The 25,462-nt window shown below is 39.1% G+C and overlaps 1 protein-coding gene across 3 annotated transcripts in view; it reads left to right on the top strand.

Annotated features, from left to right (window-relative positions):
- Window positions 1-22,253, top strand: part of KALRN (kalirin RhoGEF kinase) — a 668,527-nt gene extending 646,274 nt beyond the window's left edge. For all 3 annotated transcript variants that reach the window (XM_048485754.1, XM_048485753.1, XM_048485755.1), the window contains 8 exons: window positions 743-914; window positions 4,880-5,001; window positions 8,044-8,175; window positions 11,056-11,220; window positions 12,830-12,908; window positions 15,719-15,919; window positions 16,295-16,433; window positions 18,349-22,253. In XM_048485754.1, the coding sequence (XP_048341711.1) occupies window positions 743-914; window positions 4,880-5,001; window positions 8,044-8,175; window positions 11,056-11,220; window positions 12,830-12,908; window positions 15,719-15,919; window positions 16,295-16,433; window positions 18,349-18,894 (1,556 nt within the window). In that variant the 3' untranslated portion in view covers window positions 18,895-22,253. The remainder of the gene's footprint in view (window positions 1-742; window positions 915-4,879; window positions 5,002-8,043; window positions 8,176-11,055; window positions 11,221-12,829; window positions 12,909-15,718; window positions 15,920-16,294; window positions 16,434-18,348) is intronic.
- The last annotated feature ends 3,209 nt before the right edge of the window (window positions 22,254-25,462 follow it).

The raw sequence follows: 25,462 nt of genomic DNA, 5'->3' as shown, positions 1-25,462 counted from the left end.
TAATAAGGGGCTGAACCTGTATCTATTTGAGTGTATTTTTTGTTGTAGATTACTTGTATAGTGATTTCTTTGAGAACTAGTATGCATCTACTTGGTCTATAAGCTATACTATCATCACTTACACAAGCTTTGTTCATAACTAGGAAGAGCTGTCCCACACTGTGGCAGCAGGTATGGGAGTTTGAAGAATGGTATAGCTGAAGGAAACTTTAGCCAGGTGTTGCTAACAAGCAATATAACGGCACTGTCCAAATTCAACAGCAACTTCATGGTCATTTACCACTGGCAGGGGCTGTTGAAAATGACTCTCATGAAAAACTGATAAAAATATATTGGAACATTCCTATTAACCATGATTAAATATGCTCCTAAGATCTTATTTTAAATGTCCAGAATTTTTGAGAATTGGACTTACCACTTGGATACAGTCTTGCTCAGGGAACAGCATGAAGCAGCATTGGCAGATGGTAAAAATCCATGTGGTTGATCCATGATGTCCACATTTGTTACAGCATTATTTTCAGTGCCAACAACAGTCCAGAGGATGCAACAACCAAAGGTCTGGGTCTTCTTTTCCTACTGTTTGGAAAATTCCTTCACAAATTGGGAAAAAGTTCATATTTTTAATTTTCCCCTTGCAAGATCAAACTGTAGGAAGAGGTTTCTTAGGTTTAACAACTGCAATATCAATTTGATGTCCTTGGTTAATGTTGTGTATTTCTGTGTGTTACCTTTCCTTCAGTTGCTCCAGAGTTTCTTGTGCCCTTAGTGGACATCACATGTTTGCTTGGTGACACAGTTATATTACAGTGTAAGGTGTGTGGACGGCCAAAACCAACCATCATCTGGAAAGGACCAGATCAAAACATTCTGGACAATGACAACAGTACAGCTGCATATACAGTTTCCTCCTGGTATGTTCAATCCTTTATACTCAACATTGTAGAAATGGTAGTTTCAGTGCTACAGAATGTTGTGATTGTATTGAAAGCTGTTGCCTAAATGTTGTGATTGTACTAAAAGCTGTTAAGTCTAAGGTAGGCTTGCCTGTCCTTTACCAGAGATTTGTGGGGTGGTGTCTGGGAAAGGTGGATGGTCAGGGAATCTGTTGTCAAATCCTCTATAGGGAAAATCCTAGGCTCATTCCGCACATGCCGAATAATGCACTTTCAAACTGCTTTCAGTGCTCTTTAAAGCTGTGCGGAATAGCAAAATCCACTTGCAAACAGTTGTGAAAGTGGTTTGAAAACACATTATTTTGCGTGTGTGGAAGGGGCCCTAGAGATCATGGAGGATCTTATATCACTACCTGGTGATGTTCTAGGAATTTCCCCAGCCTTTGTGGTAAAGATTATCAACACTATATGTGATTATTTTCCAACTCCCCAAGTCACTGCGGTGGGGTGGGGGGGTGGATAAACTTAGAGCAGATTTTTTTTTCAGCCAAGGCAAACAAAAACACATTATAGGTGTTTATGAGGTTTAGAAAATTACATTAGTCTTCCAGAAGAAATGGCGTCTCAGTCAATCTGAGCTTTGGTTAGCTCCAGGCTGCACTCACTGAAAGGGGCGAATTGCCAGCTAAAGAGTAGACTGGGTCTAACTCTGGCCTCCTGATTTTTTTTTTGAGAACCTTTGATTCAACAGGTGGGCTAGTTTGGGTTTATTTTGACCCAGTCGCTCTGATAAAATTCAGGATCAGTGACTGCAAGTGTGCCATTTCAGCAGAAGAAACTGCCTCTTCACCTTCCCTCTCCTTTTTTAATTTTCTCTTTTAAGTTTTCTGCTTTTGTTTTGTTCTGTTTTAAGTTTTTAAAAGAATTTGCTGTTTAAAATATTTGGATCTGCTGCAAAACTTTTGGAGTACTGAAAGAATTCAAAAGGAAAAAAACATTTTTGTTAACTAAATGAAGAAGCTTTTTCTGTTTTCTTTGTAGTACTTACCTGGTGTCTGAACAACACTCACAGACTTTAATAAAGCATTTAAGATGGATGACCAACAATAAGCAGGCTGATTTATTTTATTTATTGACTCTTTTGAATGTGAAATGTGGAACTCTTCTCGACTCTGAAATATGATGATCAGTAAGCCCTTGGAGTGAGATACTTCATTTAAAATCTATTTTGTCTTCTGAATCGGAGTAACTTTGATCCTCCGTGATCTGAACTTGCACAGTTGTGAAGCTTATCGTTACTGAGTGGATGGCTTAGAAAGCTGGTCCTAAAAACATTTTAATTGATTCCTTATTTAGGATTGGCTTTGTGTTTTTAGACTGGAGTCATTGCTTTATTGGTTTGGACAGGACTTGTCCAACATACTGAGTGGATTACAAACTTTTTGACCCAGAGAATACAAAATTAATGGACATATGTACATTTAAGATTGACAAGAACTTAATTGGAGAGCTGGGAGCAAGTAAACTGATTTATCTGCTTCCTTGGTGAAGGCGCATGAAATCTTGACCCTATATGGTGATAAGGTTTTTTTTTAAAAAAGATATATAAGTGTTTAAGAAGAAGAAGAAGAAGAGTTTGGATTTATATCCCCCTTTTCTCTCCTGCAGGAGACTGAAAGGGGCTTACAATCTCCTTGCCCTTCCCCCCTGTTTAAATAAGATACCTTTTTGCTAAGGGGAATGGTTATTGGAGGCTTAGGGTGAAGCTACACTGAAATTTATAATTATTCAGCCAAAGACAGCTTTATACCTATCATAATGGAATGGCTTCTTGTTGACCATGAGAAAAGAAGCAATTTTTATCTTGTTTTATTCTTCAAAGGTATACAATCATTCTTGTGAATTAACTCATGCGTTCCGAATGAAAAACCCCTTTACGTTGCTGCCACCTACCGAAATGGAAATAATTAAACAGCTTTAGCTAATCTTCTTACAATTAAGCCAACTGGATCATAACAGGAAGGAAAAATTTAAGAGTTTAAAACAAGAAATTCAGCAATCAAAATTTTATAAAGAACACTTAAAGAATGACCTGCAGAGTGTAAGATAGGAATTTGTTTCCAACCTGCCTAAATTCAATGGAAAAGCTCACAAGAATGTCCAAGGTAAAGAGACAACTACCCAGATCCAACTGGAATTCTCTTACCAAGCAAACAACCAACAGAAAAGAATATTGAGTAAAGAGCAAATAACAGGTGAACTAGATCTTGAAAAAGAATTTGTTGACAGTTCATGGAAATATATCCTAGTTGGTGAAGACAATATTGAGCAAAACTACAGAAAATTATTTGTAGAAAAGGAAGATTGATATATCAATATTTCAAGACCCATTGAATACACTCCTGAAGAAAGATTAAGATTTCTTTGAAGACTTCAGAACTTATCTTAGAGGAAAGCCACCAGTAAAAAAAAAAGGTCACCTACCCAAAAATTGCAAGAAAATGGATAGATTCTTTTGAACCTTCAAGAACAAATTCCAGGGAAAAGCCACAGGATATTTTGTAGTTCGTCTACTTAGGAGATTGCAAGAAAAAGGTTAAAAAATACTGTGTATCCTGGAAATATAGTTAGAAATTTGTCTTATATTTTCTTATGTTAAAATTTTTGATATTAATCTATAATAGAATGTTAAAATGATCAAATACATAATGCTATGTAAATAGGAACTAATTATATGAGTAAGATAGTCTGCTTACTTAATGTCATCTTAATGGCGGCTCAACAGCAGAGCTCAGGCAACGCTTAGCCATTGGGCATACATTCATGGTGAGTATGAACCAACTATGGAAGTGCAAAGATGTTTCAATTACCACCAAACAAAGACTGATAACAGCCATCGTGTTCCCAATCATGACATATGGTTGTGAGACATGGACACTGTCAAAAACAGATAGAAGAAAAGTGGATGCCTTTATGCTGGGGTGTTGGAGAAGACTTTTAAAAATCCCATGGACAGCTAGAGTCACCAACAAAGCTGTCCTGGAGCGTATTAACCCAGAGATGTCCCTGGAGGGCCAGATCACGAGACAGAAGCTGACCTACTTCGGCCATGTGATGAAGGCAAATTCACTGGAAAAAGAAATGCTAGTCAGAATGGTCAGTTGTAAATGGAAACGGGGTAGGCCAATGACTTGTTGGTTGGAAACCATTAAGAGGGACATGAGCATGAACATCAACCAACTGAAAGAAGTTGTGGCAGAGAAGCATGGAGGGGACTGGTTTACAGAATATCCAAGAGTCGGACATGACTGAACAGATAAAGAAGAGAGAAGAGTCTGCTATCTCTCTCCTTTTTTCTATGCTAGTATGAAGAGATTGTCAAATTAATATACTTTATTTTTTCCCATTCTTGCTCATATTTGGAATTGTAATTGGCATTTTTTTTCAGTTCAGTTATTAATGTAGATCCGTTTATTATTTTTTTTCTCCTCTTTTTTTCTTTTTCTGGACTAAGTTTTACTTCAGTGGAAAAGAGTGTGTGTGTGTGTGTGTGTGTGTGTGTGTGTGTGTGTGTGAGAGAGAGAGAGAGAGAGAGAGAGAGAGAGAGAGAGAGAGCGCACCAAAACCTTACAAACCCACTAGGTAATGTTACTTCATGACATTTACTAGGCAGACTTTGTTTACGAGGTAGTTTGCCCTCCCCAGTCATCTACACTTTACCCCCAGCAACGTTCCCCAATACCAAGCAGGAAAATATCCCTAGGGGTAAGCATATACATATCCGAGCAATGACATGTGGAGCTGGTAACATAAAGCCAAGCCTCTCGTACCAACATCAGTTTCAGTATTCCTGCACAGCATTGTCTGTTTTCCCACTGGTTTTATTATCTGTGTCTGTTAAATAACTTAACTACTGGAAGACCAATCAGTGTATATATGTATCAGAATACCCAATCAAAATGTTGTCATTTGCCTCTTTCCAGTGATTCAGGTGAAATCACTCTGAAGATCTGTAATGTCATGCCCCAGGACAGTGGTATTTATATGTGTGTGGCTACAAATGAACTTGGAACAGCATCCACTTCTGCTACCATCAAAGTACAAGGTACTGATTTTTTCCTGGCTAACATTTATTTCATCAGGTGGTATCATGTATATATTACTAAGTCTGTCATATTTTTTTACTAGCCAATGTATCCACTGGTTTAGAGCCTTGATGATCAATGCTGAAAATACTGAGCTCAGCTGCATAGGTATCCTAGAACTTCTCTCAGTTTAAGTACTGCAGTTTTACACATATACTCCGTGGTTCATTCAAAGAGAAATTCCAAGGTCACTTCTTCCTGGCATTTGTTTCCTTGGATGACAGAGAATACTGGAGACTTCTAGCACTTACAATATTGCTTCATTTATAAATATTCAAGTAAATCAAAAGATGGAGACTAGGAGTACTTCTATGGCCACCCGTTACTTGGATTTTTAACTAAATCAGCTGTGGCAGGTCCCTTCACTCTCTTAACTATTTGTGGCAGGCTCAGGCAGCCTCCTAATTATGCTGGGCAGGTTTTTCTGCCTTTTCTATATGGGATCCCCCACCTTGCTATTCAAACAATCTGAATTCATTCGGCGCTTCGGGTATTTTTGAGTGCGCACTCACGCTCCCCACTGCAGGTAGTCTCGTGGGGTTTCCCAAAAGGCGCTGTTCCAAACAGGAACAGAAATGACGCGAGCTGAGAGGTTGCGAGGGTGGCAGAATTGGGGCGGCTGCGCTGTCGCCGCTCCAGTAGTGGGGAGTGCCGCTGGAACCTGCGTTACTTGGAGCGAGTAGCGCACAACAAAAGGTGAGTGGGGAAACGGCCAAAGACTGAGCATATGAGGTATTTAAAGCTTCTCTGCTCAGCCTTAGAAACCCCCAAAAGGTGAAGGGAGCCTGTTTTCCCCTCTGACAAGTTCCCCTCTCCATGGCACCAGAGAACTGAGGCAAGTTTGTCAAACAGAAGTAAAAGTTATTGTACAAACTAGATGGGATCAGGATGGATTAAAATCAAGCAAGAGATACCTATATACAAACTTCAGCGTTTAATTCTTAATTCAAGCATTATAAGTTTCTTCAGTTGCTGAGATATGTAGTTATTTAAGATGGTTCAGTTAGATGTTACTGGCTAATGTATTCACGTTGACCTGGGCTTCCAACAGGCTGGTACCCTTTCACACAGTCCACATGCAGCCTTGACACTGTTGGCTACCCACTTCACATAAATCTTTTTCCTGAGGTAACTGATACAACATACGGGGAATCCACCTATGTGTATAATTCTTGTACTAACTGCATTAGGAATTCTTCTACACTCAGAAGTCATGTTCCCCTTCCTTTTATTTGTGGTCTCCTGTGGAAAGTCTCATTACTTTTCCACCTTCAGCGATGACCACTAAATAAAATTCCTAACTCGCCTGTTTGTGCGTTGTCTGCCATTAGCACACCCTGAAATCAGTATATTTCAACTTAGATCCACTCCCTGACTGAAATTCTCTCCGAGTAAATATTTAACACATGGAGTTAAGGGACTTGATTTTAACTTGCTGGAACCCAAATCTTAAAGCTCCCAAAACTTTTCCTCTCTGAGAGATACCCCCTCCCTCTCTATGTCATCTGATTGCTCCACCAATCAATGCAGGTCAGCTTACCCAATCAGGGCACTTTCCCATTTTTAGGAAGTCTTCCTCCACTCTGTTGTGATAGCACCTTGTTCCACTGATTGACTTGAACTTTTAAACCTCTGTTTTACTATGCATTCCTTCAGAGCAGTTCTTGATGTCTTACAGGTAGGGCCCTCAGGAAGATTGCCTTACAAGCATCTATAGGGCCACGGTTATTATTTTTTTTGGTGCCTTTCAGAAAGAACTTGAGCCCTTCGGGGGAGGGCGGTTTATAAATAATAATAATAATAATAATAATAATAATAATAATAATAATAATAATAGTGTGAGTGTGAGTGCAGAGAGAGCAAGGGTACCCCTCTTCCTGCTTCTCTTTGCACCCATGCTGAACAGAATGGCAAGGTAATGAGATGAGGTCAGGCAGCGTCAGGCAGACTCTGTGCTACTGCTGAATGAGTGGTATGAACCTTCCTCTGTGTGTGTCAAACCCCAGATCTATGACCCAAATCAGACTCTGTAAATTGATTGTTAAGAAACTTTATTGGAAGACACATGGATTTAGAGGGAAAAAGCTGGTTCTGCCAGAGCATTCGAACAATCCCAATATATCAAACCCCGTTCCTCCCACCTCATCCCTAGCCCATAATACTATCCCACACTACAGACGGTGCAAAAGACAGGAATGCAGGATAGATTCAAGGTTAGAAGGCTGAGATAAAGTCTTTGAGTTCTGGGAGCCTCTACTTAGTTACCTAAGGAAAATGAAAGTATTTTGTTTGCCAACATCTGGAACTCCCCATCTTCCCTGGTGCCTCTTTGTGGTTTGCCAGGTTCCAGCCTGACAGTGTGACACAAATGCACCCACACACACCATGCTGCTGGTTTCTCTGATAGGGCAACCATACAAATAAAGAGGTGGGAGATCTGATCTCAAATGTCTTATTTGGTTTGGACTCAAAGTTCTCTTCTTTTTTTAAATGTGCGTACTTATTTAGTTGATTTTCTTATTTGAAGTACTTGAATTTGAGGAGTGATAGAGAATGCATGTGTAGGGGAGTACTGATAAGTACTATTCCACCCATCTGTTCTTCTTGGCATATTAGTGCTGCAAGACAAATAGGCGATTGCGAAGTCATTTGTACTGCCCACATCCTTGAATACAGTACAGCCTATGTACTTTTACCGAACAGATAGATCAAATCTCAAACATGTCACTTTTCGAAAAAAGAATTCAGACAGTTCGTATAGTTCACTGTCAATTACTTTGATGAGCAGTTTGGCCCAATAGAGGCTAATATTGGTACAACAGTCCTGCTATGCATATGGTTAGTCTAGCAAATCTAGCTTTTAATGAGTCTCTCTTTCACTTGCATTGCAATAAAAAAGCAGCAGTTCTTGAAAGCGTGCACACATGCACCCATGCACGTAACACACACATGCTCCTCTGATTTTTCTGTTTCTTTCCTCCTGGCTCCTCCCATCGTCCCAGGTGTCCCTGCAGCCCCAAATCGCCCTATCGCTCAGGAAAGAAGCTGCACCTCAGTGATTCTTCGCTGGCTGCCTCCATCTAGTACAGGGAATTGTACTATTTCTGGTTACACAGTGGAGTACAGAGAAGAAGGTAAAACCATTACTTTTAATTAGAGAATTTCATATTAGGTATATCCAGTGGTGGGATCCAAAAATTTTAATAACAGGTTCCGATGGTGGTGGGATTCAAACAGTGGCGCCGCCACACACACGCACCTCCAGTCCCTATTGGGCAGGGAGGTTGCTTTAGTAACCCCTTCTCGGCACTCAGAAAAAATTAGTAACCACTTCTAGAGAAGTGGTGAGAACTGGTCAGATCCCACCTCTGGGTATATCTAGATAGAACTGCACATGAAGAGGAAAACAACTGGTTCCCAAGTGGTGCTACTATAGGAGCAGGGAGAGACATAAAGCACTCCTCCCCTTCTACTTAGAGTTGTCAACTCCATATTGGTAAATATCTGGAGATTTTGGGGGTGGAGCCTGAGGACGGTGGGGTTAGGGAACGGGAGGGACCCCAATGGAGCATAATGCCATAGAGTCTACCTTCTGAAGTGGCCATTTTCTTCCGATGAAGTGATCTCTGGTGCCTGAAGAGCAATTGTAATCCCAGGAGATGTTCCACCCCCTAGAGGCTGGCAACCCTACTTCTACCTGCCAGTTTACCCCTTTCAGACAATTCATTAGATGAGGTCAAAGTGATTACAGAACAATTCATAGAGAAGGCCTAGTTATGGGCTACAACATAATTCACTTCTGGCCTTTTTCTAGCAGTCAGCAAAGTTGTCTGTAGGGTTATGAATTAAGGTTGCCAATTATGGTTTGGGAAAATTCTTAGAGATTTGGTGGTGGTGCTTGAGAAGGGAGGAGTTTGGGAAGGCAGTGGGATGTGACTGCATAGAGCCTGCCATATTTCCCAGATTTGTGTAGTCTGGAGAGCAGTTGTAATTCGAGGAGAACTCCAGGCCTTACATGCAAGTTGTTAACCCTCCTATGACTGGATCGAGTTGTGTAGTCTCTAATTCTAGATAGGTCATCTGTTCTGCTCTTTTACCGTTATACCAAACATAACTGTAAGTACTATTGTTATGGTTTTTGAATGATTTCCAAAAATGAGGCATCTCTTGATAGAGGACAGCCACAATAACAGCATGGGTACCTCTTCCAACTATCATCATGCCCCCCTGATATTGAGTCACTAAAGTCCAGCCAACCTAATATATGCCTTGTCAGCTTATTCCGCTGAATTCTCCCCAGCCCCCACACTGACTCCTGAATGGCCTTTTTAAAGTCTCTGTCCCTCTTATTCATTTTTCCATCACCCTGCCATGCTCATCCCCAAAGCTGGCTAACCAACTTCTTCTGTTTTGTTAATCTGATTTCTATATTTGCTTAATGACACTCTCTCTCATGGCAAAATGAATAAATAACAAACATAGATTAATAATCATATATATCAGTGGTGGTGAACCTATGGCATGCATGCCAGAGGTGGCACTCAGAGCCCTCTTTGCGGGCTCACGTTGTACCAAAGTTTGGGCACTCGGCAGTGGCATAGCGTCAAGGGGGAGAGAGGTGTGCGATGCACTGGGCGCGCACCCCTGTGGGGGCATGGCGAGGGCATTCTGGGAGCGTGGCGGGGGTGTTTTGGGGCGTTCAGGGCAGGGTGGGGTGGATGGGGTGTGGTAGGGGTGCAGGGTGCACGTGTGCCCTGGGCGCAGTTTCCCCTCACTCCGCCCCTGGCACGCAGTCTCTAAAATGTTTGCCATCACTGATTTATATAATAGAAGCACCCAGTTAGGCATCTTTCTGTGAAAATCTTATCACTTGAATTTATTCATTTTTTATTTTAAAATTTTAATCTAATTTTGAACTGCATTGGCCCTTGTAGAGATTAAATAATAAAGCATTTAAGATGTATACACATAAGCCTTATAAACAGCAGGTCTAAAAATGTTACATCACAGACACATGAAGTAAACTGTAAATTACTTTTCTGTTTCTTTGAATTTGTGATTATTCAAGTAGCTCTAGCAGTAAAGTCATATAAGGAAATTATGCGTAGTAGGCACATAAAGATTTCTCGGGATGGAGCTAGACATACTGCAGAATGATATATTAGAATCCTGATGTGAAAGAAGAAGAATCTTTTTAAGTTCTATCTGTGGGGGTAAAACAGAAGTCAGAAGGGAGACAGTATTTCCCTGATGACTTAGCTTTCTACTTGCAATAGGGTTGCCAGCTCTGGATTGGTAAATATCTGGAGATTTTGGAGGTGGAGCCTGAGGAGGGCAGAATTTGGGGAGAGGAAGGATTTCAGTGTGGTATAATGCCATAGTCTACCCTACAAAGCAACCATTTTCTCTAAGGGAACAGAGATATATAGTCTGAAGGTAATACCAGGAGATCTCCAGACCCCACCTGGAGGTTAGCAACCCTAACTTGCAATGTAGTCTTTTTTAGAAGATCATTCAAAAATATCTCCTACTGCACTTTGAAATGGTTCTCTCCAGAGGTGGGATCCAACCAGTTCTCACCACTTCTCTAGAAGTGGTTACTAATTTTTTCTGAGTGCCGAGAAGGGGTTACTAAAGCAACCTCCCTGCCCAATAGGGACTGGAGGTGCGTATGTGTGGCGGCATCACTGTTTGAATCCCACCACCATCAGAACCTGTTATTAAAATTTTTGGATCCTACCACTGGTTTTATCCATTCAACTGCTTCAGCAAGATTTAATCATTTTACTCTGCTGTGAGTGTAAATAACCTTCAACTACCACAATCTGCTACTTTTTCATAGTGTGTACAACTTGCAAGAGAATTTGATAATGATATTTCACACATATTGCCAGTACCAATGTATACCAAGTACAGAACAACAGATCCCAGAGCAGGGCAGTTTCTTACCTATCTAAAAGTACATGAAAGTTTTGGTAGTTTTTCATTTCTCTCTTTCTCCCCACAAAACATAGGATCACAGGTATGGCAGCAGTCTGTTGCCTCAACTTTGGACACTTACCTTGTTGTTGAGGATCTCACACCTGGCTGTCAATATCAGTTCCGAGTCAGTGCCAGCAATCCTTGGGGAATCAGTTTACCTAGTGAGGCCTCTGAGTTTGTGAAACTTCCAGAATATGGTAAGCTCTTGACCAAAAATGGAGACAATTTGCAGTCAGGAAAAGCCTATTAATGCATTAAAATTAGAAACTGTGGGTACAAGTTCTATTTCTGGAGCCAAGATTTGTGTGAGACCTGGCTTTTCTGTCTTAGCATTTTGTACACACAAAGCTGTCTCGTACTGTATCAGAGCATTGCTATATCAAACACAGTATTATCTGCTGTGACATCTCCAGAACCTCAGGTAGAAGTCTCTTTCATATCTTATTGCCTGATCCATTTAACTGGCGATGCCAGGAATGTAACCAGGGACCTTCTGTCATGAAGCAGATGTTCTATCACTGAGCTATGACCTCTCCCAACTTGGAGTACATATGCCTAACACCTCTTCTGATTAGTGTATAAATATTTACATCACAAATGATAAAAAAACAGGGCCTACTCATTATGAAGGGGTGAATTTCAGTGATATAGGACATTCTTTTTACACAGACCATCTCAAATTTAACCTCTAGCATCTCCAGTTAAAAGTATCTCAGAAACAGGACTTCCAGAATTGATGTGCAAAACAGGAATATTCAGGAGGCCACTCTTATAAAGAGATCTGAATGCAATATAATGGATCAGCTCATGAGGTTTCTTCTACAACGGATGGTATTATAATATAGTACAATGTTTATTGTATGTATCATAGCCCTTTATATGCAGTTCAGTGGCGATTTCCACACAAAATAAAATGTTCCGCAGATGTTTTTAAAAGATCCATTTTGGCTTTTTTAGTTCGCACACAGCTTGCCAAAAGCGGTGCCAGCCAAAATGGATTCTTTCCCCTGCCTACTGGCTGACAGAGCTCTGGTCAGTTTCAGAGTTGCACCTGCCATTTTGTGTGCTGCTGCAGAAATTCTCCTGCCTCAGCCATTTGGGGAAGGTTTGCCAAGGAGGTGTCCCTCTGCTTTCAGCTCATCCATGCACAATTTCTGTGTTAAAAGTAGATGAATAACGTTTGTTTTGCCTAGCAATCCTGTGCACATGCAATCTTTCCTTTTTTTGTTTTGTTTTGAGGAGGATATCTGAGTAACTTAACCCCACTAATTACTTCCTTGCTTATACAACAATTTACGGTTATCAGAATGAGATTTGATTGATTTGACTTGATTTATTTGACTTTTTGACTGCCCTCCTCAATGGGCTCTGGGCGGCTTAGAATAACATAATATTAAAACAATAGTGCTGTAAAGTATAGTCTCTGGCACCATATATTCCCTCTGGGGGATAAAATATTCCTAGTAAAATACCATTCCCATTCCTAGATCTATCACTCAGATCTTCAGAATGGAAGAAAAAATAACAGTGGGGAAAGGGAAGGCAACAGGAAAATAAGGAATGGGGGATGTTCTCATAAACTGTGCCAAAGATGAAGAATGCAAAGAAGAAACCCATGAAGGAGGTTTCTGAAAGGGGTAGAGAAGACATATTAGTACAAGTAGCCTGTCTCCTCCCCTACTTGTGCTTTTCAGGTCTCTCTCTTTCCCTCTCTTTAAAGACCCTTCTTTTTTAACAGTTAAAATGTATCAATGACTGTATTTTCTAATGCAAACTTCTGTCCCCTGCTTTCCCTGTTTTGCAAAGACTCTGCAGCAGATGGAGCCACTGTTACATGGAAAGAGAACTTTGAGCTGGCATACGCAGAGTTGAATGAGATTGGCAGGTAATACTAAAGTTATTTCAGCAAATTGCAAGAAGAACTGTAATAAATATTCCCTTTTAGAGATAAAAATAATCATTTGTTTCATAGTATCCGTTTGACGTAATTTGTTGGAAGTATTGTAACTAGGAGAATTTGTACCAGTTCATGTGCATGTTTAGTCACCACTTGAGTCGCATACTAGTGTGTAAACTAACTACACTGGAAAGCAGGAGACTGAGGTAAAATGATTATGAACTTCTTGGCTGTAATCTGTGATTATTTATGCAAGTCTTAGGCCCCTTCCGCACATGCAGAATAATGTACTTTCAATCTACTTTTAATGCATTTTGCAGCTGGATTTTACTGTGCGGAATAGCAAAATCCACTTTCAAACAATTGTGAAAGTGGATTGAAAGTGCATTATTCTGCATGTGCAGAAGGGGTCTTTGTGCTGTAAATGTGTTTTAAACCCCCCAGATAACAGCTCTTAAGTTAATTATTTCTGTTCCTCTTGTGTATTGTCTGCTACCATCCACCCAGTCTCTAGTGGTATCTTATGCATTGAAGCAGGGAACCAGACCACATTTGCAGTTCTAGACTGTAGTAGTTGATACATCTTCATCTGGTCAAGTCAGTGGGACACCTGTATATATTCTTATTAAGTAGTGATCAGTTCTTTGCATATATTCTAAGTGGGGAACTCCTTGTGCAACTCAAATTACTGACTTTTCCCTAGGGCAGGACAAAGGTGTTTCTAGAGCTGTTCATGGGAATCCATCAACCCACATTGTGTGTGTAAATAGGCTGAAGTCCTGTGTAGGAGAGGGACAGCCTCCCATTATAAGTGATGTCTGATACCCTAGTGTATGCACAACCAGGGAGGAACAGGAAAGAAGGGAACCCCACTGATACCTTTGCCAGGCCTGATTTGTCTCTGCAACAATGCCCATGAATTGTACCTTGTTTATATAGCAGCAGCTGTGCCAAAAACTATTCCTAGATTTTTTTCACTATCTCACAATCCATAAATATTTTATTGAACTGTCATTTTCATAGGCAGTATAGAAAATTACTGTTATGGATAAACAAAAATACAAGGCTTAGGAAGAAGTCTAGCATCACTCAAAAAACTAGTTATCTGTTTCTGATTTGCCTGGAAAATGAAACTCAGTAACAATCATCCCAGTGATATTCGCATGTGGCATTAGAAATATCAGAAATTAGATTGTTACATGAGGGATCTTTTCCCATGTTTATTCCCTTTTGTTTGATTTCTCTGTGCTTTGGAGAACATGAAAGATACTTTCCTCTAACAAAAAGCTGAGGGAGGAAGAAACATCCTTCACCCTGATGTCAAAAAATGCAACAAACTGTGAACATTATCAAATGTTAGCTCAGTGAAAATAATAGAATCATACATTCATCTTTGCTGGCCAGCGTAACAATTCTGGAGTCCATGCCCCCCCCCCCCATTCATTATTAGCTAGTAATATATGGATTTATGAAGTATATTTTACAATACACAGCCATTATGGACAACTCACACAAAATCCCAAAAGTGATGCTGTTTGGACCTACACAAATTGGATTTCATGCTTATAGGTTCCATGCAGCCATTATGACACAAAGATATCAGGAAGGTCCAGAGACAGAATGAAAGTACACAACCCTGCTTTTTTATCACACATGAGAAAGACTCTTAAGTCTTGTCCAAAGTTGATGAGATGGATGGACTATTGTTCTGGTAATTATTAAACCTTTCTTCAAGAGCGATCATAAAGTTCAGGGTATACCATTAAAGAGTACTGTGGTGGATTTGTGGTACAAAAGAATATTTTAAAAACCATTTCTATGCTGTCTTTCTACCCAACTCAGGGTCCTCAACAAAGCGAACATTAAAACATTTTAAACATTAACACAGCATTTAAACTACAAATATATAAAAATATTTAAAATGGCTAAATGAAACACATACAAAATACAGAAACAGGGAGGAGGCTGAATAACACAATGAGTGAAGCCAAACAAAAAAGCTTTCATCCACTGGAAGGCAGAAGGGAGTTCCAACATCGTGGCACATAACTGAGAAGGCCCTTTACAAATTCCAAAAGTGGAAGGTGATCCTAAAAGAATCCAAACTGCCACAACAAAGAGAAAGATAAACAACTCAACATCTTTGTCCAGTGGTGGGATTTAGCAGGTTCGCACCACTTCGGCAGAACCAGATGTTAAAATGGTGCTTGTAAACAAGCAGTTGTTAAATTATTTGAATCCCACCTCCGGAACTGGTTGTTAAATTATTTGAATCCCACCACTGTCCCCTGTCCAATGTGAATGAACCTGTTCAAAAAAACTTAAGTGTCAATGAGAAACAACCCCATCCGGGTGGGAGCAGTACAAGGTTGCATCGGTAGCCATGATGGGTCTCCCCAGCATTGGAAGGCAATGCTGGATGCCATGCCAATGCTCCTACACCTTCATCACCACTGCAGGCATTGTAATGGTGGTTGGGGGACGTGGCTGGGGGAGGGGGCAAGGCTAGTCAACTTCCACCCCTGCTTCACCACCAGACACATCAGTGCCCGGCTCCTGGACATATGCCACCTTTTTGGTGGTGTAAGTCCATTGGAGCCCTATGGAGAACTTTCTTGTGGCAGGGGAGTTATTCACCTTTTGGGCTCCCTGTTCTGCTGGAAAGCCATTCTGGGAATGGCTGGGTGGCACCTAGACTGAGTGTCCGGTCATTTGGATTGGGCTGAAAGACAGGCTGTACATGAACTAAATAAACGAATGAGTTATTCATGGTTTATCTTCACTGTATTGTTTTCCAGGGGACGGTTTGCTGTTGTAAAGAAATGTATCCACAGATCAACTCGGAAGGATGTTGCAGTGAAATTCATCAATAAAAAAATGAAGAAGAAGGAGCAGGCAGCACATGAAGCGGCTATGTTGCAACATTTGCAGCATCCACAGTACATTACTATTCATGATATCTTTGAGTCACCTTCCTGCTATATCTTAGTTTTAGAACTGTAAGTCCCTTTGATGGAAGCTAAACCACTTCTTCATGACAATGATGGTTTTATTTGCTTTTGAAAGAATACTATGGGAGGTGGTGAGTGCATGTGAAGGTTATAACCATGAATTCTGTGGTGATGGGATCTATGGAAGCAATGGGAAAAGGACACCATGAACAGAAAAAACCTAAACAAATATAATGTTTCAGCCAGGGTATGTTACATTTTAATAATATGAATGAGTAATTAATATTCTTAAATATTTTTGAATATATATTCCTGATGTAGACAAGGTCTTCTTTATCAATTTCACTTATGTTCAGAATTGAACGGCATGTTTCAAATATTAGAAATATTTTAGTTTCACATTGGACTATTCTTGGGTTTTAGGATGGATGATGGTCGTCTCTTGGACTACCTTATGAATCATGATGAACTTATGGAAGAGAAAGTGGCTTTCTACATAAGAGACACAACAGAAGCCTTACAATACCTTCACAATTGTCGGGTGGCTCATTTGGATATAAAGGTAGTAGGGATAAATCATAAAAATATTTCCATGGTATCTGTTGGTTAAGAACAGCCAGTACCAGGCTCTATAGAACAGCAACATATGCTAAGCGCATACAAAACTCATTTTTATACCGTTCAACCATGAATAAACTTGTTTATGATATATTCTTTCTTTGTATAGTTGAAGGGTTTCACAGCTGGAATCACTAGAATGTTGTGGGTTTTCTAGGTTGTATGGCTGTATTCCAATAGTATTTTCCCCTGACATTTCGCCTGCATCTGTGGCTGGCATCTTCAGAGGATCTGGTGGTAGTTTTTCAGTCGAAAAATCAGAAGTAGCAGAACATGTTATAAACCAAGCTGTACACAGAATGTTATTTGAAAACACAGAAATTCTGGACCACTTTTGACAGCCACTATGTCAGAGAAGCCATTGAAATTCACAAGCACATGGACAATTTCAACAGGAATGATGAAAAAGAAAAAAAATGTCTACCAGTACTTAAAAACACTAGACAACCACCCAGATGCCAGCCACAGATGCAGGCGAAACATCAAGACAAAATACTACTACAACACAGCTATACAACTCAGAAAATTTATCTATTAAATCAAATAATAAATAAAACCCACAACATCCTATGCTTTCTTTCTTTTTACTATGCAACAAGCCAGTCCTCTACTTTAACTTTCATTATACCAGTGTAGAAGAATGTCATCCAATATGAATTTAGAAAAACTTCCCATCTACTTGTGGGATTTCATACATTCTGATTTAAAATTCATTTGATGTTGATAAATTCCAGAAGTTTAATCATATTAGTCATTAAGGTGACACACACCTTTTAAAGTTTGTTGCGTTGTAACAGACTAACAGTGCAGTTGGTGGGGGAGGGGCTGAATGAAGTCATGGAAGCAATACGAGGGCACAGGTGGGAGTGGTCTGTGGGGTGTTCCTGGGGGATGGAGCTGACTTTAATCAGCTTCCAAAAAGTGTGGCATAGCTCTTTGTCCTGTATTTTTGGGGGATCTAGAGGTTTCTTTCTTTTTTCAAGCTTCTTGGACTGCCTGACTCCACTTTTGAGGTGGTGTGGTTCTGCTGCGGTGGCACCATCCCTGGCCACCATGGAGCTGCCCCCCACCAACATGGGCTATACTGCCCCTGTACCATCCTCAACAGAGTTATGCCCATCTAGGCCCATTGACTTCAATGGACTTGGATATAACTCTGTCTAGGATGACACTGGGTGATTCTGCACGGACCAAGTAAAACAGGTTAAGGCCCTTTTTAAAAGTGTTTTGGTGGGGGGAAGTTCCCACAGAACTTGCCCCCCCACAATGTTGCTAACCTGTTTTAATGGCCAGAACCCGGGTTAAATGAAAATCACTAATTTAGTGACTTTTTTCATTATTAACCCAGGTTGAAAATGCTTCCTGCTTGCCTGCGCGAACTACAGCAAGCAGGAAGCGTTCACTTTAATCCCCCTTCCATCCACCATTATGATAGATCCTCTAGGCAGCTGCCAATAGAGGGAAACTCAAGTGAGCAGTTGCTGTGCAGGTAGGTGGGGGGAATTTTCGGGTGGGGAGGGATTCTCGAGTAGGGGGATGATGGTTTGGTTTTTTTATTTTTTTAATTGGTCACAACATTTCATTTGGTTGAAAATAGTCTCAGTATAAATTGGTAATTAAGTCCCAAACTATTAAGGCTTTAGTTCTATTAGAATGAACATATTTTAAAATATTTGCTGGAGAAAAAGTGCAAATGTATACAAATCCTTCCTTCCATGTGGTATATTTTTTTTCTCTTGTGAATATATATTTATCCTTATTGAACAAGTCAACATCTAAAGCAAGAGCACTGTCGGTTTAATCTGTTTTCAGTCACAAAGATAATGGGCTATTGAACCTTTTGATTTTAATCTCCACAGCCAGAAAACCTGCTCATTGATTTGAGGATCCCAGTGCCTCGTGTTAAGTTGATAGACCTAGAAGATGCTGTTCAAATTACAGGCCATTATCATGTTCACCATCTCCTCGGAAATCCTGAATTTGCTGCTCCAGAGGTTATCCAAGGGGCCCCTGTTTCACTAAGCACAGATATCTGGAGCCTAGGTGTGCTTACCTATGTCATGTTGAGTGGTGTCTCACCCTTCCTGGATGAAAGCAGAGAGGAAACTTGCATAAATGTATGCCGGGTAGATTTCAGCTTCCCTAATGAGTACTTCTGCGATGTAAGCCATGCTGCCAGAGACTTCATTACTGTAATCCTTCAGGAAGACTTCAGGAGGAGGCCAACGGCAGCCACCTGCTTGCAGCATCCGTGGCTGCAGTTTCACAATGGCAGCTATTCCAAAATCCCACTGGATACCTCACGCCTGGCTAGTTTCATTGAACGTCGCAAACACCAGTTTGATGTGCGCCCAATTCCCAATGTTAAGAGTTTCATAATGAGCAGAATGAACCCAGGAACATAACACAATACCTGACTTGACACTGGACTGTGATAGAGTATGGGAAGAAAGAAGGCAGAGTTTGTTTTTGTATGCCTGTATAAAGTATCTTATTTGATGTGGCATCCGAGAAAATATAAGTACTGTTCCAGCAGTTGTATTATCTAAGTAATTAGATTTAGATGCTTTCAAGTGTTGCATATACAACTTCTTAGGTGGCTTATTCTTGTTATAATGTCGTCAAGTTAAATGCCAATGACTGTTCATAATGACTTCAGTTGTGAATGAGAACCAAAACACTGTTGCCTTACTTTTGAAAGGCAGCCCTAGTATTCTTGCTGATCATATTAAAATTTAAATAATAGGAAGACAAGAGAAAATAACACCAGGCTGATCCTTAGCAGCCAGCTTTTCCTGAAAAATAAATTGGACTCGCTTCAGAATTTACAAAAACCATGGCTATTCATTCTAATGAGGGACCAGATCCTACAAGGAAGACTTCTGGTATTCAGTAAGAGCTAGTTTTATGGCTGAACTGTTGTTTTATGACCCTTGTCAGCTTTGCCTGACATGTGACTTAAGTATACTGTATTGATCAATGCTGCAGTATGCTGTTGCCAATAAGACCCTCTGGATTTTACAGCACTCTTATTATCAAAACTAGCATACCAGAAAATAGCAGTGTGTTACTGATAAGATGGTAAACTCATGGTAACAAAAATATGTTTTGATTAAGCACAAGGAGACAATTTTTTTACTGAAGTTTTTTATAGCTCTTGTACAGAAAATCTTTTGCAAAATCTGTGTGTTGAGGAAAGGGTGTGTTAAAATAATTGCTGTATCTGTAAACTAGGTGTCAAAGACATTTTTCTATTGGAGCTTTGAATTATCACATTATAATGTAACATGAAAAGAAGGTCATTTTTAGCTTGAACAGTTAGTTGCACGGTTGTGATATCAATCCAAAATTGGCCATAATGATAAATATAAAGGGTCCATTCCTACATTTTTAGCTTCAAAATGGGTGTGTAAGATTGGTAACTACTACATTTATGCAAACATGCATCTCTCTCCACCCCCACTATTTTCATCACACAAACATCTATGCTAGCATTTTATTTCTATTCCAAAAATGTGGTGTGCAATCATACAAAAAATAATTACAATGAACCTTTTTATTAACAAAAAGAATAATTAGTGAATAGTTTCTTAGTTCCTTGAACGATTTTTAAACCAAGTGATTTTGGAAGCAAAATTCTAAATTATACTGGTCTAGGGATTAGTCTAATATTTTATACCATGGTGGATACAATGTTTCACGATCCTGCTATATCTTAATCCTTTAGTCGACAATTCATGTCTGATTTTCTTTTCCTTTTCACTCAGCAATGGCTATTCTATAAACTCTGCAGTGTATTGATGGACTTAGTAATTCTTGAAGGCATAGTTTCATCTACCCACATATATACAGACAATGAAATTTCCCATTTCACTTGTTCAGAGTACTGACCCTAAGTTCTGTTTCTTTGTCTACATTATTGTACAATCTTCAGAGAAGAGATGCTCAATTACTCATTCATTCCTCATAACTATTTATTAAAGACACCAAAGCACTTTTAGACAAGCCTATATTAAGACTTGCACACAAAAAAATCAAGGAACTCAGTCAAAGGGAAAAAAGTAACACTCCACAGCAGGCATTTGGTTTGCTAAATAATGAAGAACTTCCTACATTTGTGCACTGGCAAAGCAGGAGATTAGTAAGATTCTCCATACGCCTTCATCCATGGCCATCTTACCAAACAGTTTCAAGCATTCTCTGGGAAGTTACAGCATTGTCTCTTCTCACTCTATGTCAGTGGTAGGATAGAGAAGAGCAGGGGCTCTCCTGTCAGAGCTGAAAGGCAAAATCCTGTGGGCGAGCAGAAAGTTTCCAAAGTTCTAGCATATTTTGCTACTTTTTATGTCAGTTTCCTAACCAATGTTTTTTGCAAGGGCCCAGTGGAAGAAAATGAAGTTTATGCTTATTCTAATAGTACGCAACTTACTTTTTAACGTAACTGTTAGATCATGAAGATGTTTTAGCATCTGCAACTACTCTGCCCTTAAAACTGTTTGACAACCTGTGGTTAGTGTCAGCCACTCTGGACTCTGAAAATATCCTAGCTGTTGCATTTTGACCAGTTGAAGTTTCCAAACTGTTTTCAAAAGTAGCACCACAAAGAATGTATTAGAGCAATTTAACTTGGATATGATCAGAGCATGGATCACTGTGATCAGATCATATAGGATCCCTCTGGCTGCCATGGTATGTAAGCATTTGTGAACCAGGGAAAATACAAACTGTGTCCTGGATATTGTCCAGCAATTCTGACATGGGCCAAAATAAACTAGTATAGTCATGTACCAGTTACTGTGTAATCACTACCAGTTGATGCAAATGCCTAAATCTCTGAAGCAAATGTATGGACAGAGTTCTGAAGTACCATACGATACACCTCTGCTATTGAGCTTGGGAGAAACTTGGTATCTACCTATCTGAAGGTATTCCCTCATTTATGTTTTAAAGCAACTCATGTTCTGATTGTAAAACTGACATTGGCCAGAACATATGTTAAAATTGCCTCACGTTTGATTTATCAATGCTGATACAGAGTAGCTCAAAATCTATGTATGGCTTTTGTACATAAATATATTGAATAATGTTTTATACGTTAAATAGTTTTTAGAGAAGCAACTTAGGAAAAGCTGAGAACTTTTCTGCTGAGTGTGAAAAGAACATAATTTATTGAGATGACCTGTCAAATCAAACATGAAATAATCCTGGAACTTAAGTGTCCAATGCTATGGATTCTTGAAAGAGTCTGTATTCAGTGCTATAGGATTTGCTAATAATGCTAACATCATCACATCTATGAGATATGTTTAATGTCTATGATCCCATCAGTATGGCTGAACTAGAACAACTCTGGGTATTGATGAAGACCAGTGTTTTTTTCACACTGAACTTTGCTATTCTGTTTAGCATTTATTTCAAAACAGGAAAAGGATATTACTGTACAACTAGTTTACAACTATTAGTTTACAACTAAGAATATGAAAATTCATTATTTTCTGGATTGCTTGGAAATATATGCCACTTAAATCAATGGGATTTTATCCCCAAGTCAATCTATTTCCTTCTACCCAAAACAGTCTGCAAATATATTGATAGTTTACATGAAGTTTTCCTGATGGAGCCCCTATAGACTTACTTAGAGGTGTCGTGAACAGTCAAGCCAGAAGTGACAAAATCAAGATATAAGGTGTGGTAAATGGACACATTGGTTCAACCAAAAACAAAAAACAAACCCAGTATTGAAGTAAGAAGTGGAGTTTAAAACTATATATATATATATGAGAATCTCAAAAATGGATAAATGAGGTCACTCAACACTTTTTCTTGCATAATCCTGGGAGCCAGATTAAATTAAGTATTGGATGTTGGTTAAGCCCATCATTTGGCCATTCTTTATTCAGAGATTTCAAAGATGTTTTCTACATGGAAATCCTATGAAGGAAACACAGTTATGTCTACAAAGACTATCAAGGCAACAATGGGCAACACAGATTTTGGCCTTAAAGGCTAAATTCTTAGGAACACACACTAGAGAACAAATTTAACTGAAATCTGTGAGAATCAGTTTTTGTGCAAAGATGCCCAAGCTGCACTTCATATCAATCCCTATCCCAAAATTCTACATCCAGTCTAGCCAGGGAGATTGCTGTGTACAGCTGACACAGTGGCACATATTCATGCTCATATGGTCCCAGTAGAACCAAATGTTCAGGTGAAAATCCCCATCTGCTAGCTGCATGTAACTGATTGTGCCTAGAGACGTTTCAGGGCTATAGTTTATAATTAGGATTTGATATACATGTTCAGGTTCTCTAAGTGCCATTTCATGAACTACCTTTTATTTCTAAACCATCTGTAGAAATAAATTCTCTTTGAACAGGGCTCTGGTTTATCACCCAGTCTGATTGTTTGTGATCCATCAGAAAATGGTGCTTTCCTAATGGAGTAAAATCAGATTCGTTTTTTGAGGCTAGTTATACACTGCCAGTCAAATCTCCGTCTGGGCTAATTAATGCTAGTGACTGTTATCATGATGTCAGAATTCTGTCATTTGTACTCTAGGTACTCTGATTCTACATGTATCTATCCTACTCAAGCCATAGCATCCCTTTGTGCCCAAATGTTGAACTCTGGTGCTTTTACTTTTTTATCAAAATCATTAGTCTGCTTTTTGCTAAAATGCCACTCCAACAGTTATGGGCCTTTTGTTGAAAAAAAATAAAATTTGAGGTGCGGACAACTGAAATATACACCTTTTAAAATATTTGCAACAATCATAGGAGGGAGTATGCATGTTAACAGCGTAACATTTTTCAAGGTGCAAACTAATTCCTCAGCCTTAATCATTTTCAGTCTTTTGCTGGTCTGCCTTAAGTATTATTAACTTTTTGTTGGGACTGCCAATTTTACTTTGTATGCATATGTGTTTTCTAAAGATACATTTTGTAATGATTTTATTTATGCTGTCAGTTCCTCATATGTAATGTTGTAAACTGGTCTTCTGCAGTCTTATGTTCTTAATCTTCTGCAGTACATGTTATGTACAGATAGATGGTAATTCAAAATTTACATTTGAGGCTCTTGCTTTCCTTATAAATACAGTAAACAAACTCAGTTTAGGAGGGTTTTTTTCTTGTTTAAAGAAATAAGATCAGTTGCTCAGAAGAAATAGAGCAATCCTGTCATAATAAATTCAGCAAATAGCTGTATACCATACTACAGAGCAAGTCAATGGCTTGATATGTAAACTAGATACTGAAAATGCTTTTCCTTGCATTATTATTCCTTGCATTGCAGTATTTCCTGATACCAAAAGAATGGGATAGTGTATTGTCAGTCCCAAAATATTTTAAAAGTCAGGCATCATTATCATGAAGTTACAGTATTTATTACAAATGTTGGATAAAACAGTGATCCTAATTTCAAGGCATAAGGTTTGTGGGGTTGTTTTTTCAACAGCTACAATTTCTTCTGATTTTAGGGATTCCTGCTTCAAGACTATGGAATGAACTTGTAATGCAAGAGGTTATACAATAACCAGATACCTCCAAACCAAGGAACATTGCAACCTCTTGCATTACAAGTTCTTTTCATGGTCGTGAAGCAGATATCAATGATTTAATTCCTAATTATTTTTTTAAAAAATCAACATTTTCATTACATACATATCAGTGACATAGCACAAGCATAAACAGGGAGAACCTATTGAAAAAAAAAATCAAAGCTGACTAAAAGAAAAAAATTAAACTGACAACTAAACTACAATGACAAAATCAACAAAATACTGCTGCACAAGCAATAAGTGCTGCCACATTACATGGGGTGATGGGGTTCATGCACATGGGGGAACTGATTTATATATTACAAAAGGCTTGGGAAAATAAAGATGTCTTCACATGGTGCCACAAATTCAAGAAAGTAACCACCAGGCAGATTGCCAGTCACAAGCAGCCAACTGCATTTACTTAGAATATGGCATTACACAAAACAGAGTTTAAGTCAAAGATCTTTGTAGACTGCCTCCTTCTAAAAATACAAAATCATAACTTTAGACAAGGTTACAATAAAAGGTTGAGGTTTTTTCCCAAGGTAATAGCCTATATTTGGGCTATACCATTTCAAACTATAAGAAAAGGCCTGCTTGACGTGACAGGCCTTTATACAAATAATTCTTTCCACAAAGAAACTAACAACTTATGAATAAGGAGGATTTTAGTCTTCTTCCCATACATACTACCTTTTAAAAAATTATAAACAAGCATTCAATCATGTTACTGTTTAAACAGGTACAGTCTAGACTTTCTGACTTCTTCCGTGAGGACCAAGTCAAAGGCCCTTTCCGCACACGCAAAATAATGCATTTTCATACCACTTTCACAACTGTTTGCAAGTGGATTTTGCCATTCCGCACAGCTTCAAAGAGCACTGAAAGCAGTTTGAAAGTGCATTATTCTGCATGTGCGGAATGAGCCAAACAAGTCTACACAAAACATCTAATGTGTTTTTCTCCGCATCAAGTGTAAATGGGACAGGGAAGGAGTGGCTGTTGGGCTCTGTCTCCTGATACACTCTGTCTCCTGATATTTCACTTCTGTAAATGTCAGATGTTTGGGCTCTTTAATCCATAACAAACCCTACAAACCTGTGTCTTCTTACAAGCTCTTTTAAAAGCACAGTACTCAAACACTGTTTAATGATAACATGCCATCATTTCATAAATAAAATGATACTGCTGCTGCAAAATGATTAAGGCGATGCAACATGAGCTGGAAAGTTCCCAGTTCAAAAACCACTACAAAACACATATGTAGCTTCAGGCAAGAAGCTAACTTTCACCCTTATCTGTTCATTTTCAAGATCAGGAAGATAATAATAAAATTATTCCCACAGCCACAGTGACAGTTTCCAAGAAACAATTTGGGAGAACTAAAAAAAACCCACCCTTATTCAGTATAATGTTATGAGGAATTATCC

Source organism: Sphaerodactylus townsendi, linkage group LG02 (genome assembly GCF_021028975.2).
Source record: "Sphaerodactylus townsendi isolate TG3544 linkage group LG02, MPM_Stown_v2.3, whole genome shotgun sequence".
NCBI lineage: Eukaryota > Metazoa > Chordata > Lepidosauria > Squamata > Sphaerodactylidae > Sphaerodactylus > Sphaerodactylus townsendi.
Note: the sequence above shows the minus strand (reverse complement) of the source record. Positions and strands in the feature narration are given on the sequence as shown.